Raw genomic sequence first — 16,343 nt, 5'->3', positions numbered from 1 at the left:
AAGGACAAATGAATCGAACTTTCGGGTCGACACCTCGCAATAATACATAATTTTCTCCTATTCTTAGTACAACAGTCAAAATGATTTACGCTCTCAGCACCAGTGCTATACCGAGACCTCGAGCGGGGTAAACCCCGTGGGGGAAGCACCGTACTACAATCCTTTATTGCGCACGCTTTGCTTTTCCTACGCACACAAAACACAAAAGAAGCGCTACAGATGAAGCGTTTATAAGCGGTATCTGACGTACCAATGTCTCAAGAAGAGACAAAAACTCCAGCTTTCATAGTCGGAGTCAACAAAACAGCCCGTAAAAGCTGCCCTCCGACATAGGTCTGACCGCTCTTATCGGAGAGCATGAGGAGACGAGATGGAAAGCGCTACTCTTCCTCCTTGACGACCTTCTCTCCCAGTCATTCTCGTTGAATCGCGCCGTCAAGTGCAGTAGACGAACCGTTGCCGTCACTGAGGTTGCTTCTAGGAGTTTCAATCGCTTCCCATAGTGGCAACCAACACGATACAAGTACTTGGATGCCCGTGTGTCCTGTAACATACACAGAAGACATCGGCTAAAGGTGCACGTCGTTCACTGTGCTGGTCGCAGCGCTCTTTTTTTCTGCCGCAGCGACACTGATCCCAGTGATAAGTGAGTTTCAAGAGTACAAGAAGCTTCGTATACTGAAAGAATGGCCGGAGGGAGTGACAGGTTCAAGCCCAATACGGAGCTGGTGCCGTTGAAGATTGTACTTTTCTTATGGTACGGAGGTAAGTGAAATAGGTGTCACAATGGTAACGTCAATAGAACTGTAACATGTGCAGTGGGGTACCGATGATTTCGATATTTAAAGTGCTCGTCACATCGTATTTTCAATTACTTTGAATAAAATTGAGATATGTACATAAAATGGCGTGACGTATAATAATGTGATCTCAAGAGTCAGAAGCCTATATAGAGTAAGAGAGTAAGTATAGAGCAAGTAAAGCTTTTGCTGTTAAGCTTTGCACGTTGCCTCGCCAATATCTGTTTTATGATTGATTAAAACCAGACTTGTGACCGTCACTCGAGAAAAGTAATTGATTACCGTTACCGTTGCTTCTACGGAAAAAGTAATTGATTACCGCTACTTCTACGGAAAAAGTAATTGATTACCGTTATTTCTAGGGAGAAAGTAATTGATTGCCGTTACCAATTACTCGGCTTCAAATGTAATTGAGTAACGAGTAGAAAAGTAACGCGTTACTCCGGTCGTTACTTTACATTCACACAAATTATACCCGTCTTTGTGTGCCTCAGAAAAGAAGAAGAGGGAAAAAAACAGAGGTTCAACAGCATAACAGCTGAAATAACACAAACAACAAAAACGTGTAGGACAAGTTGATCTGTACGTCTAGTGTATTTATTGCCCGAGAAGACGTTGGTCCGATTGTGCAAGAACATTGCGTGGAACTTCCCCATGACTCACTAAACCTCCAAAGCTTCAGGTACCACCACACTGGTGTAGGAAGAGATTAGGGAGAGCGACCCTGAAATTCCAGAACGTTATTTCAATGACCCCCACTTGCTATATAGAACGCACAATAAAGGCTGACGGCACGAGGGGCTTGACTTGGAGCAGAGTATGTGAAAGATAGGTTAATCTCTGCCGGAAAAGTAATAAATTACTGAGTAATCGATTACACAGAAAAGTAATTGATTACTCGAAAAATTACTTTGCCAGCAAAGTAACCGATTACTCGAAAAATTACTTAGAAAAGTAATCGATTACAAGTAACGCAATTACTAGTAACGCGTTACGCACAAGTCTGATTAAAACCCCAGTGGCGGGGAGAGGACGAGACACAGCACTGTCTGTGTCTCGTTCAGCCCTCCTCTCTCCCCGGCACTGGGGCTTCAATCGTCAAAAACCAAACAGCCCAGTTTCTAACCCTTTTTAATTATAATTCATTCTTTCGTACTCAGAGGTTTATGCTTGATACATCGTTACGAATACAGCATGCGGTTGATACACCAATACTGCAGTGTGTGTTTTTAGTCTTTGAAAGTCTTCTAGTGTAACGTAGTAGCATTTCTTTAACTGTCATTATTCAGTCTCCTAGTGTGTTTTTTTAGAATAACGTGTCTTCTTTATTGTGCATGTTTGAACAACTGCCCAAGGCAACAGAGCCAACAAATTATGTTATCAAACTGAGGAACAAGTGTGGTGGCTAGTACATGGTTTGGATGAGATTGCAAAATAAAAAATAATAGGGAGAGGTCGACTAGCTACCCGACGAATTCTGCTATTCCAGTGCCCGCCCCCTACTCCCTGTAAGGCGGAATTACGCCACAAAGCTACCTTAACTCTATCCCTTCCTCCCTGTAAATCTACATCTAATCGCGACAGCGTGAATGCAATGAAAAAAAAAATTAAAAAAAACTGACAGATATTATGCGTTACATCAAATCAACGACAGCGACATACATGTTTATTTGAGCTCGTCTGTCGCTACGCGCATGGTTCGCTCTGTTGAATGCGGTCTGCAGTAAGAATTTTTTGGTCAGCACCAGGGTGTTGTGCTTGATATGCTTCAGGATGTTGGTCGGCAGCAGGTTGAAGGACCATAAGGTGCGCCTTATGGTCACTGTACTATGTGGAGGTTCGTTCACGGGTGAAAGTTTCAGCCAGGAACGCACGTATCTTGGCAAGGGTTGTGGGAAATGTACATGGACACCACCACTATGCGTTTCTTCTTCTTTGTTTCTTCTCTTCTGTGTTTTGCGATGCGACATACGGGACAAGATCGGCACGAAATTGAACCCTTAAGGCGGTGCATCATAGCCGGCACTTCGTCGTCTACAGTCGAGGGCCGGTAGCTCCATTTGATTTGAGCGACAGATCCATTTGATCTGAACAGCACTTTGATGCATTTTGATCCATTTGATGCGTCTTGAAAGTCGTCGGTCATAGGTATAGGGTTTCGCGTTTTCAGCATTTAATCCTGGGTAGATTCGATGGGTGTTTTCTAGCATTTATATGTCCTGCCAAATTCGGATATTTTCGGTATTTTAGAACGTTTGCGCCGATAATAGATACCGAAAACTCGATAGCTACAATCACGAGGGAGAAGGACAACGGATGGAGAGCAGCTTGGTAGGAGGATATCGACAACGCAAATAATTTCCCTTCCTTTCTTGAAGGGTTCCACGTGTACTTGAACCCTCTTGACCCACTGAGCAAAGTGCTACACGGGAAGGTTTTCCCCTCAACTAGGGGCTAGCAGCTCCGCAGTGCGGTATTCCCCGCATTCCACGTGGCAACGAGGTTAAAGAAAAACGACAATCTGATGTCCCGGAGGAAGAAAAGTGCAACTGGGTACCCGTATTTTCGGCATGTAGCACCAGATGCAAGAGTATAATTCGGAGTTTTTCGGAGTTTTACATGTATTCGTATCAGAGAATTTTGACAGAGGGGGTCTTCTGAGACGTTTAGGGGTCTCCCCTGTGCTATAGTATTTTCGTAGTTGTGCTGAGCGAAACCAACTACCTACTACAGAACTGCGGCTACGGGGGCCCAACCCAGCACCACCTTTTTTTTTTTTCTTACGTTAAATACGTTTTACGCAGATGACCGGCGCGTCTTCACGGGCCATCCTTTGCCCAGAAGAATGTTGTATCGAATGCCTAGGTCTCAATAATAAAAAAATTGTTTTCTGCAGCATGTCTGTTCTGGAACATGGAAGAAATCTACCGCAACGAAAAACGGAACGGAACAAAAAGGACGATGACAATTCGTGCCTTTACGTCGGGAGAAAACTATATGATCATGGGAGCACCTTGTACCGTGCCATCATCTGGCTGGCGTCCTCGGCCGTGTTCGAACCCACATCCTTGGGATCAGTAAGCGGTCGCGCTATACCAATTGATCCATCGAGGCCTGGAGGTCATAGCTTACATGGCGACAAAAGCATGTAAAGTTAGAGGATTATAAGAAGGGTTCCGGGTTTTCGGAGTTTATTTCTGGGCGTTACCGGAAGTTGTTTTTCTGAGTTTATTGGTTTTTATATTAAAAAAAACGGAGTTTGTGACTTACATCGCAGTTAATACCTGAAATTCACAGAAAACTTGACGACACACAGAGACACACACACATATACATTGGATGATGATGAGGTGGGCGATCCACCGCCACTGCGGCGGTACACTGCGACGGAAAACGCACGCACAGTTGTGCGGCGAAAACGCAGTTGTCACATTTATTGCTTCAACGCTAAAGAGACACAAGCTTAACAATACATTTCGTGCGACACGCACTGTTAGAGTTCGGTACCATTGAGCTTATTGTAGTAGATCGTAGCATATTTTTTCAGATTGATCACGATCGCGTGACGATGTGAACTCCTCGAAATCAGAGTACTCCTTGACGTAGTCGCAGGGCTGCTTTCGCTTGCGTCTCATCTTGTCGTCAGCACGGCAACTAGTCAAAAAGACCGCTCCGTATGACCTCGGTTCGATGCTTATTTTAGTGCTTAGGTCACGTGTAGGACAAGGAAATCGGGAAACAGACTGGGGAAAAACCCGGGGGGTGAACCCTCAAGCAGTCGAGATGACCGCCGAAGAAAACGCTAGGTCACGGTAACGGTAAACACGGTATCCTACTTATAAGCTTCAAGTCATACCAAGGAATTAGGGAACCCTTAATTTAAAGAACGTGCTTCGAATATCGAAAACCGCAAACTTTTTTTTTTTTTTCGTGTGCAATACTTTGAACTTTAAAGGAAATTGTTCAACAAGCTTAATGTAGATAAAACAGAATAATCAGCAGTACCAGAAGAGTGGAGCAGAAGAAAAATTAAAAATGTGTAAGGCAAACACTCGCGAAGCATGAAGTGCAGAGGAGAGTCCACTCACCAAGTTACCAGGATTTGCATCAACGTGGGAGTGTTTGGCATTGGTTATGGCTATGGTTACGGAATTGGTTATGTATGTTGACGATACCAGTTTGTTTTTTACTGGTACTACTGGTACGGAATTGGTGGCCAAAGCGAACCTTGTCATGCGAAAATTTTGTATGTGGTCTATGAACAATATAATATATAATTATAATATATATATATAATTATAATAATATATATATATATAAGTTAAAAATCAATGTACGTAAAACTAAAGGTGTTTTATTCCAACCAAAAAACAAAAAACGTGTCTTTCTATGTTCCGATGTCTACCTGGGGTATGGGAAGTTTGTTAAATCATTAGGTGTGTATTTTTCTGCCACGATGAATCGGAGTAAACACATTGACTCTGTACGGTCAAAAATATCAACTGCAATGGGTATGATATACAGGAACAAGGACAACTTACCAGTTAAAGTTATGTTCACACTTTATTATGCCTTGATACTATCTCACATAAATTAGTGTTTCCATGTGTGGTATACAGCCGCAAAGAGTGCTTTTAATGACATTGTCGTAATTCAAGTAATGTTCCTCCGTCTCGTGAAGGGTTTGCCATATAATCATACAACTGTGGTCAATTTCGTGGTTGTTTTCTTTTTGTTTGTTTGTTTTTCTTTCTCTTCTTTTTCTTTCTGCAGGCTAACCTTTCCCTCCTTTTTTTATAATAAACATATATCCCCCCCATGCAACTGCATGACTCTTTAATCAGTATTAATCTCATTTCCATTCATCACGTGTACCAATATAATATGTTGGTACACGGCCCTAATACCATATAATAAAATATATATGGTACATTGGCCCTATAAAAAAAGCTACTTCTGAAAATAACACAACCTTCTTTGAGGCAGCCAACTGCCACGATTTGCTTACACATATTTTCATTGTCACCCGCTAACCTGGATAATCCCAAAACGTAGAACAAAATATGGTGAAGTGAACAAAGACTACAATATACACTCCCTACTTTGCTGAATAATGTTGATGTAGATCTACTGAGGTGCTCCAAAAGATTGGTTAGAGAATATTTCTCCAATTAAAATTGTTTTCTATTCTATGTGCTATGTATCTTTATAAATAATTTGTAGCTATCTCGATGCAAATTTGTTTATGCTGCTACTGTATGGGAGTAGATGCTTAGTCAAGTCATGAAAAGTTACTTTTTGTATCTGCTTCCAATCACTTGTGTGATCAAATAAATATTATATTATTCGCTGTAGAAGAGAATAACAAATCATTGAAGACAGACAGTTTATGTTGATGGCGTAGTTTAACAGCTTGTTGCCCCTTGGAAGTCCAGCACAACAAATGCGACAAAGAATGCCTTTTGTTTTTTAACAAAATTTTTACGAACTAAACGTTTAACTAACTAAATTTCTAATTGAGCTAAATTTCACTAAATCTTTAATTGAACTAACAAAAATTAGGCGAAAAGATTCGGGGCGACGTCTTGTGGCAAATAATGCACAATTTTTGAAGCAAGAGTGATTCATGTTTCTGAGTGACTTGCTTACGTAGCCGACATGTTGCCAACTTTTCGTTTTAGACCCAGTGTTGTCCGCATGTATTGTCGCCGTACTTGACGAGCAAAGCGCATTTGGCGACCACACAGTGTTGCCCGTATTTTCAATTTTAGAGTACTGAAGGCTCAGGCTATGGAATAGATAAATCTTCTGAGATTGCACATCTATTGCTTCACTTACGTTATTTACGTATGATTTACAGATGATTTACCGTTCGTTTCCGTGCAATGTAAGCAGTGTCAGTGAGACGGGATTTCGCATAGCTTGCAGATGCGAATGCACGGTTTGCATATTTGGCGTTTCTATTTAGTAAAAAAAAAAGCGTTTTGCTTCTATGGCTCTCGTTCATGCTGAAGTACAAGTTTTGCCCCCGCAGCGGTGGTGACAACGAACTCAGTCGCAGATACCATATCTTTGTGGCGGATGTAATCGGTGCACTCGTGCTTGTTGGGACTACGTAATATATTATCAGGCACAAATGCAAAGAAAAATGACGAGGCTCTAAATTGCCGCAAAGGTGTGGCATCTCCCAGATTTGAAAAAGCGTTTCTATTCACAACCTAGTTAAAAACACACACATGCAATAATGCAAGAAGTGTGCATGTCGCACATTTCTGTAATATGTCTATGCAAAACGATGTAGATAATTTTGTAGAATTTCTGCGGAATAACTAAGAAGACGGAAATCGCAGCTGTCCCTCCTTTGCGTGTTCTGTACGTGCTGTGTTCCGAACAAATTCATCGCCATATTTTAGGAATTTCCTGCCTGCTCAATCAGCCGCTACTCTCTTTATAGTATTTTTTACGTAGGTTCCGCGCCGCATTTTCTGTGTTTTTCTCCATATTCCATATAGGTATAGTCGTGTTCAGTACATGAAGTGCGATATGTATTGTGCTTTTAAAAACGATAAAAAACCCCAGTGCAACGGGACAACGAAAGGAACAGTAAACGAGACAAACACGTTTTTATCGTTTTTAAATGGATCCCCAACCCGCACGGATTTTAACTTTATTTCATGTATTCTGCTCCTGCGCAACCACGCTTTTCACGCGGCACAGTTTCGCAAAGAGAAGATGGGCATAAAGTTCAGAGTATGAAGTCGAATAGCACCGATGAAATAAATGATGCGTGGAAATGTACGAAATTCAATAGCTATCTTGTCAACTGGAACAACGTAGTAGTTGATCTCGTAGTAGTCTGTAGTTGATCTCGTCACAGCTGTGCAAGTTGGTAAGCAGCGGAGGAAGATTTCCGTCGCCGTTTTTCTTGATGTCAAAAGGGCGTATGACACTGTCAGTCACGTATCCATCTTGCATGATCTGTACCAAGCCGGTCTCTCGCATGGTACACTATGTTGGCTTCAGGACTTTCTCCAACAACGGTCCGTCTTCGTCCGCACATCACAAGGCGACACCGACTTGTTCCCGGTCCCTCAGGGTGTTCCACAAGGAAGCGTCCTGAGCCCGCTCTTATTTAATGTTGTAATGGCGGGCATTAAGAGTTGCATTCGAAGTAAAGTCAACTTGTCCCTTTACGCCGACGACATATGCATCTGGTCCACTGGTGCATCTCGCCCTGCCATTCGACAACGCCTCCAGGCTACATTGGACGACATTCACACTTACCTGCTCCGAGCAGGGATGGAAATATCAGCGGAGAAAAGTGCGGCACTCGCCTTCTCCCGCAAATCCATGCAGCGATGCCGTCTGCACATTGGGGACAGGCCACTTATAAATGTCCAGCACCACAAATTCCTCGGCGTAACTCTAACCAAAGGGAGGAAGAGGGGGAGTTGGTGATAGTTCATGTCGCTTCAATCGCCCTTCGTCCCGTCTCAGTGCTGCATTGAAGCGACAGTAACTCTAACCACTAGCCTCTCTTGGAAAGCTCACATCGATGGCATGGAGAAGAAAGTTCAGCGCTGGACCGCTGTCATCCGTCACTTCGCTGGAATGAGGTGGGGACGCGATGAGAAGGACCTCCTGATGCTGCATAACGCCTTGATTCGTGCCACAGTCGCCTACAGTCTGCCTGTGCTTCACGATCTCCCCAGCACCTTATCACAGAGGATCCGCGCTATGCTGGCACGGAGCCTACGGGTGTGCCTCGGTGTCCCCCGCGGGGCCAAGACAAGGCTAGTGGTTGCGGAAGCCCGCGACATCCCTTTTGAAGTTCTCCGAAACACAGAAACTGTGCGCCAGTATCTCCGCCTGATTGCACACCATCGCCACCACCCGCTCATCCGGAAACTTCGGGCAAGGTGCAGCACGCCGATCCACGGATGTATAATGTCATTCAAATCCCGCGTTCCGAAATTCGTGATCAGCCCCGCCGCTGAAAACACGGCCCCGTGGACACTTCCGTCGCCAAGCGTCACCGCCTCTGTCCCAGGGATCACGGACAACAAAAGGAGCTACCCCGACCTCGTACTACAGCAACTGACTATGGATTTCATCGGCACCGCATATGACGGGTTCTGCACGGTCTTCACGGATGGCTCCTCAACGAAAACTTCGTCATCCTCATCTTTTGTGGTACCCTCGATACCGCTCACCCAGGGTTGCCGGTTGACCCATCGCACCTCTTCGACCTCAGCCGAGCTGTACGGAATCCTGCTGTTTTTACACTATGCGGCCACCTGCAATCCACTGCGATGGGTAGTCTGTACGGACTCCAAGTCAGCTCTTCGATGCCTGAAAACCTCAGGTCTCCGCGGCTCACTGGCCACACTTGTGATAAACATTCTACGCCTACTGAAGTCCATGACTGCCCACGGCCACACCATCTCTTTTCAATGGATTCCGGGTCATTGCGGAATCTCTGGCAACCACGTTGCCGACGCTGCCGCAGCGGCCGCTCACCACCAGGGCAAGTGTGTTCCGATTGTTCTCCCAAGGGGCGACAGACGGTCCCTTCTTCGTGACTGGGCTGCCTCCTCACTCGTCGAACAATGGCGTCGGGATGTCCCGGCCAGTACCATACTGGGAATTGTAGACCCAACATTCTCGTGTCGCTTACCGACATCTTTACCGCGCGTCATTAAGTCCCTCCTACATCGCTTACGGCTGAATGTTGCCTTTTCGCCGTACTACCGTTACCAGATAGGGTGGGCCAGTAGTCCCTTGTGCCCGGAGTGTGGTGTGCCAGCGACCGCGGACCATGTGATCATCGCATGTCCCACTTATCGGAGGGAGCGTCACTTGTTGGCAAACGACTTTGCGCGGATTCACAGCCGACCCCTTGACCTCAGACTCATTTTGGGACCATGGGACACACGAAAGCAGATGTCCGTCTTGCGACCCTTCATCACATTTCTGCAAACTACCGGCCTGACCGACTCTCTCTAAAACCCTGTCAGCGTCGTCAGCATCATCCTCATCACCATCCTCTCATTTTCCCCCAATAGCAATGAGGTAGCATTCTGCTCAATGAGCGGAAGTCATCCCCATATCATCGTCATCATGTATTTCTCTCTCTCTCTCTCTCGAACAACGAAAACGTGTGATTTTCCCGTTCGCAGGTCATACTGGACTGCACGGTCGAGTTGTTTCTTTCCATATTGCAATACTCCTTGCAATGCAATTTCTAACATAGATGGCGAGAATATATGGTACCGCAACTGTTGCAGTGAATCACCTCATTCCATCGTCATTCACGTAGTAGTTGTTGTATCAGTCGCAATGCAATAATCTCAAAACAAAACTCTCTCGTAATATAGATTATTCTCGTAATGTTTTGTGATGTCCTATTTCCCTATTCGTAAATAAGTGGCGTCTTACTGTTCTCGTTTAGACGTTCGAATGTCGTAGTTAAAGCAAAGTGTACATTTGGCATGTTGCGTTTACACAAGGCTGAATATGAAGGCTGCTCTTGTCCAGTCTCACTAGCGACATGGCCTAGTGCAGAAAAGCATTCGCTCCTTGGTAGTTACTGCAAGGTCGTGGTGTAAGATAGGAGGTAGAGGCTTCGGATACTACCAGAGGCTGTGCTGTCTGAGGTTTTCCCTGGGCTTTCCGGCAGACTTTCCAGACTAGCATCGCCACAGTTCCCCTTGAAGCCGGCCCAGGACACATACTAACCCCCCCCCTTGTCTCCCACTTCTTCCTGCTGTCCACATCCGTGCGCCGCTCATAGCCACAGTTGCTTCGCGGTACTAACAAATAATAATAATAAAATATCTCGTCTTACAGATTAGTGTGGAAGAATCCCCACACGCGCAACCTGTGTAGGTATCCTAAGGCTGTTTGTGCGAGCGTATTTATTAAAACGTAGAGATACGAAGTCCGAACGAAATACGTAATTTTATAGTCAACAAATATCTCAATGCAATTTTTATTTGTGACTGCGAGGTGGAACCTGTATTGCAGTCCCTCTAAAAAGAAAGCAGCGTTGTACACATGTGATTTATGGTCGAGATGGGGTGTCCAATGTGTGTAACATATCTGATGATCATTGAAAGTGAAGTGATCTACATAGACATACGTCACACAACAATAACAAAAAAAATATTACAACAGCGATATATCGTACAACTTCTCAAGGTTGAAATGCATGCCATTAAAGAAAGAAAACATAATTACATATATAAACACATCACTACCTCCGAATAGCTCGGGACGGTAACACGAAGACTACCCTTTTCCTAGAATATAAGGTGAGGTATATTGGATAATTGATTGATTGATGTGTAAAAAAAAAGGAAAAAATGGAGATGCTAGCCTCGAGCCACTCGGGACTGGCTACTTGAGGACGCGTTATTCAGAAAAGAAAGGGAAACTACACAAATCTATACACTTTGAAACGGAATGGATGAAAACATCACCACAAAACGTGGCACCAAAAGCAACAGTGTAGGAGAGTGCACGTGCGAAATCTCAATGCACAAAAAACAAAGAGCGTCACATTGGATAATATATATCGGTCGTTGTACCGATCGTGTATATTTTGGTATCCTCAAAAAAGATATTGAATATACGAGTAGTATGCATATTTTAAGTTTGGTAAGTTTATAGACATGCAAAATAGAACAAAAAAACTTGAATGGAACGTGACACTTTCAGGAAATGGTAGGAAAGGAATTTTACTTTCAACATTTACCTGCCCTGCCATTGCCCTGTAAATACTCTGCGCCTGTGTATATACTCATACTCATTATGTACCAGGGTTGCGGAGTTGCCACTCCGGGGTTGGAATGATTCCGGAATCATTGCAGGTTTTTCAGAGGCCGGAATGGAATTGGAATGGAATGGCGGAAACTGTCCTGGGAATGGAATGGAATTAGGCATTTTTTCGCAGGCGGAATGGAATTAGAATGTAATGGTCTGGGTGCCGCACTGTCAAGGGCGATGGTTTGGTTTGGTTTTAAGAAAAAATAAAATGGAGGTTTTGGCTTCACTAGTGTGAGGCCCGCAATCTCACATCACTTGCACCAGTTACTTTAGTGGAAAACTCCTGTAATGATGATGCCAATGAAGAGGAAGAGGAGGAGGAGGGCGAAATAACCTTGTCTTTGTGCTTTTTCTGTGCTAGGTAATGTCAATCTCCTCTATAGCACTGCTCGGCTCGCTAGTACGGTTACCGGTCCTAATTCTTTTATTGGTGGAATTAAAGGAATGGAATGGGGTTGCCAAGCCATTCCAGGAGTGGGAATTGACCATACATTTTTATTCCGAGGAATTGAAAGGAATGGAATTATCACAAACCTTCGTTCCTCGGAATGGAATTCGAAAGGAATGGGTGATCCCATTCCGCAATCCTGTTACGTACTGCATTCCATACTGCAGATAATCACAGACATCTGAAGTAGTATGCATGTATGTATGTAAGGTGTAAAGTAGCAGTTCATATTCCGTTCTTGAGTTTAATAAATTTTCCTCTAACAAAAGAGGAATTTAAAGGAAGAAAGGAGGTTAAAGGAATTTATCTTTTCAAGGAACGTTAACCTCTGTTATAGCGACAGCAAAAGTTTCTTTCGCTGGAACAGCGTTCTCAATCCGTAAGCCTGTATCGCCGGAAGCTTGCATAGCCCTAAGTCTATAGTCGTTAGCCTGCTGGCTAACTGGACAACTCTGCTTTCGTTTGGCCAGAACCTGGCCCCATTTGCTAGCAGCCAACAACCCACTAATACACAGCAGCGGGTACTGATTTTTTGGGGTCAACCTTTGTCTATAATTTTTCCCTTCCACCATGGACTGCTAAGGATTCACCACCATATAATCCGAAAAACGATGTGACTATAGTCAAAACGATACAGCGCAACAATGAGGACAAGAAGGATCAGACAAAAGGATCAGATCACACAGCGCCTGTGTTTGTCTGATCCTTCCTTGTTGCGCGGTATCGTTTTGAGTATGTATCAACTCGCCCAACTCTCCGCATTAAGTGACTATAGTCATTCTCCTTGTCATGTGCCGCGCACTAATCTTCTAGTGTTCTCGTTGACGTGGGTGACCTTCACATAATGTCTTTGCACCCCTACGTTTAAGCAACTTCAAATTCCATTTCGTTGATGAAAAAGCAATTACACGTCAAATCGAACGACGCTTGTCGTCCTTTTCTGTTCTATTGGCCTCAACTACGTCAGTAGAGTCTGTGAATCGCAGTGTTGTCATCTATCCACTTTGGGAACAGGGATTTGAGAGCTAGACTGTTCCTTATGTTTTCTGACGATGCATCACAAAGATCACGCACTATATATATATATATATATATCGTGCTTGCCTCACGTGCAGCCATGGAGCATTTGCTCATTTTTATATTTGTATCTGTACTTACTGGCTCTGCACTGCGGCCTTCAGAGGTGTTGCTAACACCCTGGAACATTGATGTCTTGCAGAGACACAGTGTTTGTGCCGACCCAAGAGCGTGTCACATCCCTACGCTGTGCCGATAAGAGCCAAGAAGAAGATCGCCGTGGAGGGAGACAATGTACTACATGCTCTTCGTTTTTAGAGCGAGGGCAGTACTATTTTTGAACCGTGATGTGGGCAAGCTTACGCTTGTCCCATCCTACAGTTGGCAATACAAAACGGCCGTCCACAGCTGGGAGCATGGCACGCACTCCTGAGGGAGGAGCGGTGGGAGGCAGTAAGGTACTTGGCGGCGAAAAATAAAATTGAGAAGGAAGCCTGGTGCTCCCGAAGGCTCCTCTCCAAACATCTTTCTTCGGCTCAGCCACCAATGGAGGCTCTAATGAAAAACGGCAGCAGAATCACTGGTCAGAGACAAATAGCTGAAATGGCCAGAGAGTTCTTCTCAGACTTGTACGGGGGAGACCTCACAGAGTCGGACCGTTTCAGTTCCGATTACACCCGCAACAGGGGTGTTGAACTGAACTGTGAGGAGGTTGTTCAGGTTGTCCGTAGCCTGAAAAACAGAAAAGCACCAGGACCCGATGGGTTGCCTGCTGAGTTCTACAAGCAGTATTGGAACCTCCTGGGTCCCTCTCTGGTTAAGGTGCTTAATAACTCTCGAAACCAGGGATCACTACCAGATAAGTTTATGGAGGGAACCGTTACTTTGTTATGCAAGGACCCCCAGCGAAAGGAGCAGTTGGGAGCCTGCAGGCCGATAACACTTTTAAACGTAGACTACAAAATTCTAGCAAAGGTTCTAGTAAAGAGCCTACAAAAAAACATGGAAAACTGGATATCGCCATTTCAGGGGTCAGCAGTCGGTGGTGGAAAAATACAGGACAAACTTTGGGAAATCAGGGATGTAATACAGTGGTTAGCGGAGAGGGACGTACGAAGTATTTTAATGGCCTTTGATCAAGAAAAGGCTTTTGATAGGTTGAAACATGCGTTTTTGAGGGAAACGCTAGAACAAGTCGAAGCAGAAAATGAAATAGTAAGCACTATAGGAGCGATGTATAGAGGATGCAAGAGCAGGTTACTCATCAACGGTTGTCTAGGGAAGGAATTTACTATTAGAAGAGGTGTAAGGCAGGGTTGCCCTCTTTCTCCTCTTTTGTACGTACTGGCATTTGATCGCCTCTTGCGAGAGCTCTATCAGTGTTCATCAATCAAGGGAGTGGGAATACCTGGCTCAGCACAGACAAAGACAATAGTCGCCTATGCAGACGACTTGTCCATGATTGTTCAGAGTGAAAAGGATGTGGAGAACACATTGCGGGTTTTAGAAGATTATGGGACAAGAAGTGGAGCGAAAATTAACAAAGAGAAATCGAAAATGTTGTACATGAGGGGCCAGTACCCAAGGAGAGATCCAGGGCTTAGGGTTGTCGATGAAGTAAAAATTTTAGGTATCCTATTTGATAAGCATGGAGCGTCTTGCAAGAATTGGTCCTACTTGAAGGCAGCAGTCGAAAAGATTATGAACGATCACGACGAGCCTGCAATGTCACTGATGGCTAGAGCACAGGTCATTAAAGCGATCGTGGTGCCAAAGTACACCTACTTGTTCTCGGTCATTCACCCATCTCGGGATATATGCCGAGGAATAGAGAGATGTTGTTTTAGCTTCATTTGGAGTGGAAAGACTCAGTGGGTGGCGCAAGAAAGATTAAAGCTTCCAGTAGAGGATGGTGGCCTGCAAATTGCGGACTTTCGACATTTGGTACAGGCATACGCGGTACATGGAACTTACAGGATGCTAACTCAGGAAGGTTCCTGGAAACTGTTATCGAGTTTTTGGCTGGGCACTAACATAAAACTTTTTAGGCAAGAAAGCATTGATCATAGAGTGTCAATGTCTGAAAACCAGCCAAGACTATACAAAGTAGCGAAACAGGCTCTTGTACAGCTTAAAAAGTTGAACAATAATAAGGACTATGGCGATTGTAAGGTCGTGGAAATCTACAAAGACTTCAGGAAAGAATTTGTTGAGAACTCCTCTTCCCAGATAACGCGAGAGGGATGAAGAAGACTGAATAGCTTCTGGTTGGATAGCAAAAGGAAATCGCTGTTGTGGAGAATAGGGCATGGAGTACTACCTGCGAAAGACAGATTCTATTTATGGGGTAAGACCAGTAGACGGAACTGCGCACTTTGTAGTCGCACAGAAACAGTAAAACATGCAATTTTTGAGTGTAAAGTGCCTGCATACCTGTGGTTATGCTTCAAAAAATATTTTGGATTAATTAGTCTAACTTTTGAACATGCTGTGGGGGATCCATATCGGGCAAGTAGAAAAGAAGCAGCAAAGATTCTATCTATTGGTCGCCGCAGAAATTGTCTATCAAGTGTGGCTTAATAGGTGTAGGGTTGTTCATGGAGGTGATTGTTGGGGCAAGGCGAAATTTAGAAATATTGTGAGCTATTATGTCCGCATATGGCTTGGGAGGGAAAGGTTACGTTTGGGGCCTCAAAATTTCTTCGAACAGTGGCAGTGCAAAGGCTTCAGGGTGGTGGACGGGATCATCAAGTTCCACTTCTGTGAGTAAGTATGAATGAAATTATGTTTCCCGAGCATTTGAAAGCTTTCCAGGGGAGGGAATTGGTAAGATATGCGGGGTGGTTTAAATGTGAAGCACAGTGGTGTTGGCACTCCTCGAGAGTATACGATGGGATGCTGCACTTCAGTGCGATAGCAATGTGGCAATGTTTTAGAACTTGTCTCAGTTGTTGACTCAAGGATAGAAATAGGCAAGATACGAATAACAAGTGGGGTAACAAGTGGGGATAAATGGTTAGGGAAAGTTTTGGAAGATGAGTACACAATATTCTGTAAACATATGCCTCACGTGCAGCCATGGAGCATTTGCTCATTTTTATATTTGTGTATATATATATATATAACAACCGATGTTAATTGCAGAGTGTCGGAAGAGTAATTAATTCGCTTGAAAAGGTGTTTGGAGAGCCGTGAAATATGTGTTCTACCACGATGAGAGCACTGCTGGATTTTCAAAATGTGCGTTTTTA

At 44.2% G+C, this 16,343-nt stretch overlaps 1 protein-coding gene across 2 annotated transcripts in view; it reads left to right on the top strand.

Annotated features, from left to right (window-relative positions):
* The first annotated feature begins 435 nt into the window (after positions 1 to 435).
* LOC135394402 (major facilitator superfamily domain-containing protein 6-like) overlaps positions 436 to 16,343 on the top strand; it is a 171,557-nt gene continuing 155,649 nt past the window's right edge. For both annotated transcript variants that reach the window (XR_010422883.1, XM_064625130.1), the window contains exon 1: positions 436 to 765. Coding sequence is in view for 1 of the 2 variants with exons in the window: in XM_064625130.1 (XP_064481200.1) it covers positions 687 to 765 (79 nt within the window). In the remaining variant the exon portion in view is untranslated. The remainder of the gene's footprint in view (positions 766 to 16,343) is intronic.

The sequence above is a fragment of the Ornithodoros turicata genome, chromosome 5, assembly GCF_037126465.1.
Source record: "Ornithodoros turicata isolate Travis chromosome 5, ASM3712646v1, whole genome shotgun sequence".
NCBI lineage: Eukaryota > Metazoa > Arthropoda > Arachnida > Ixodida > Argasidae > Ornithodoros > Ornithodoros turicata.
Note: the sequence above shows the minus strand (reverse complement) of the source record. Positions and strands in the feature narration are given on the sequence as shown.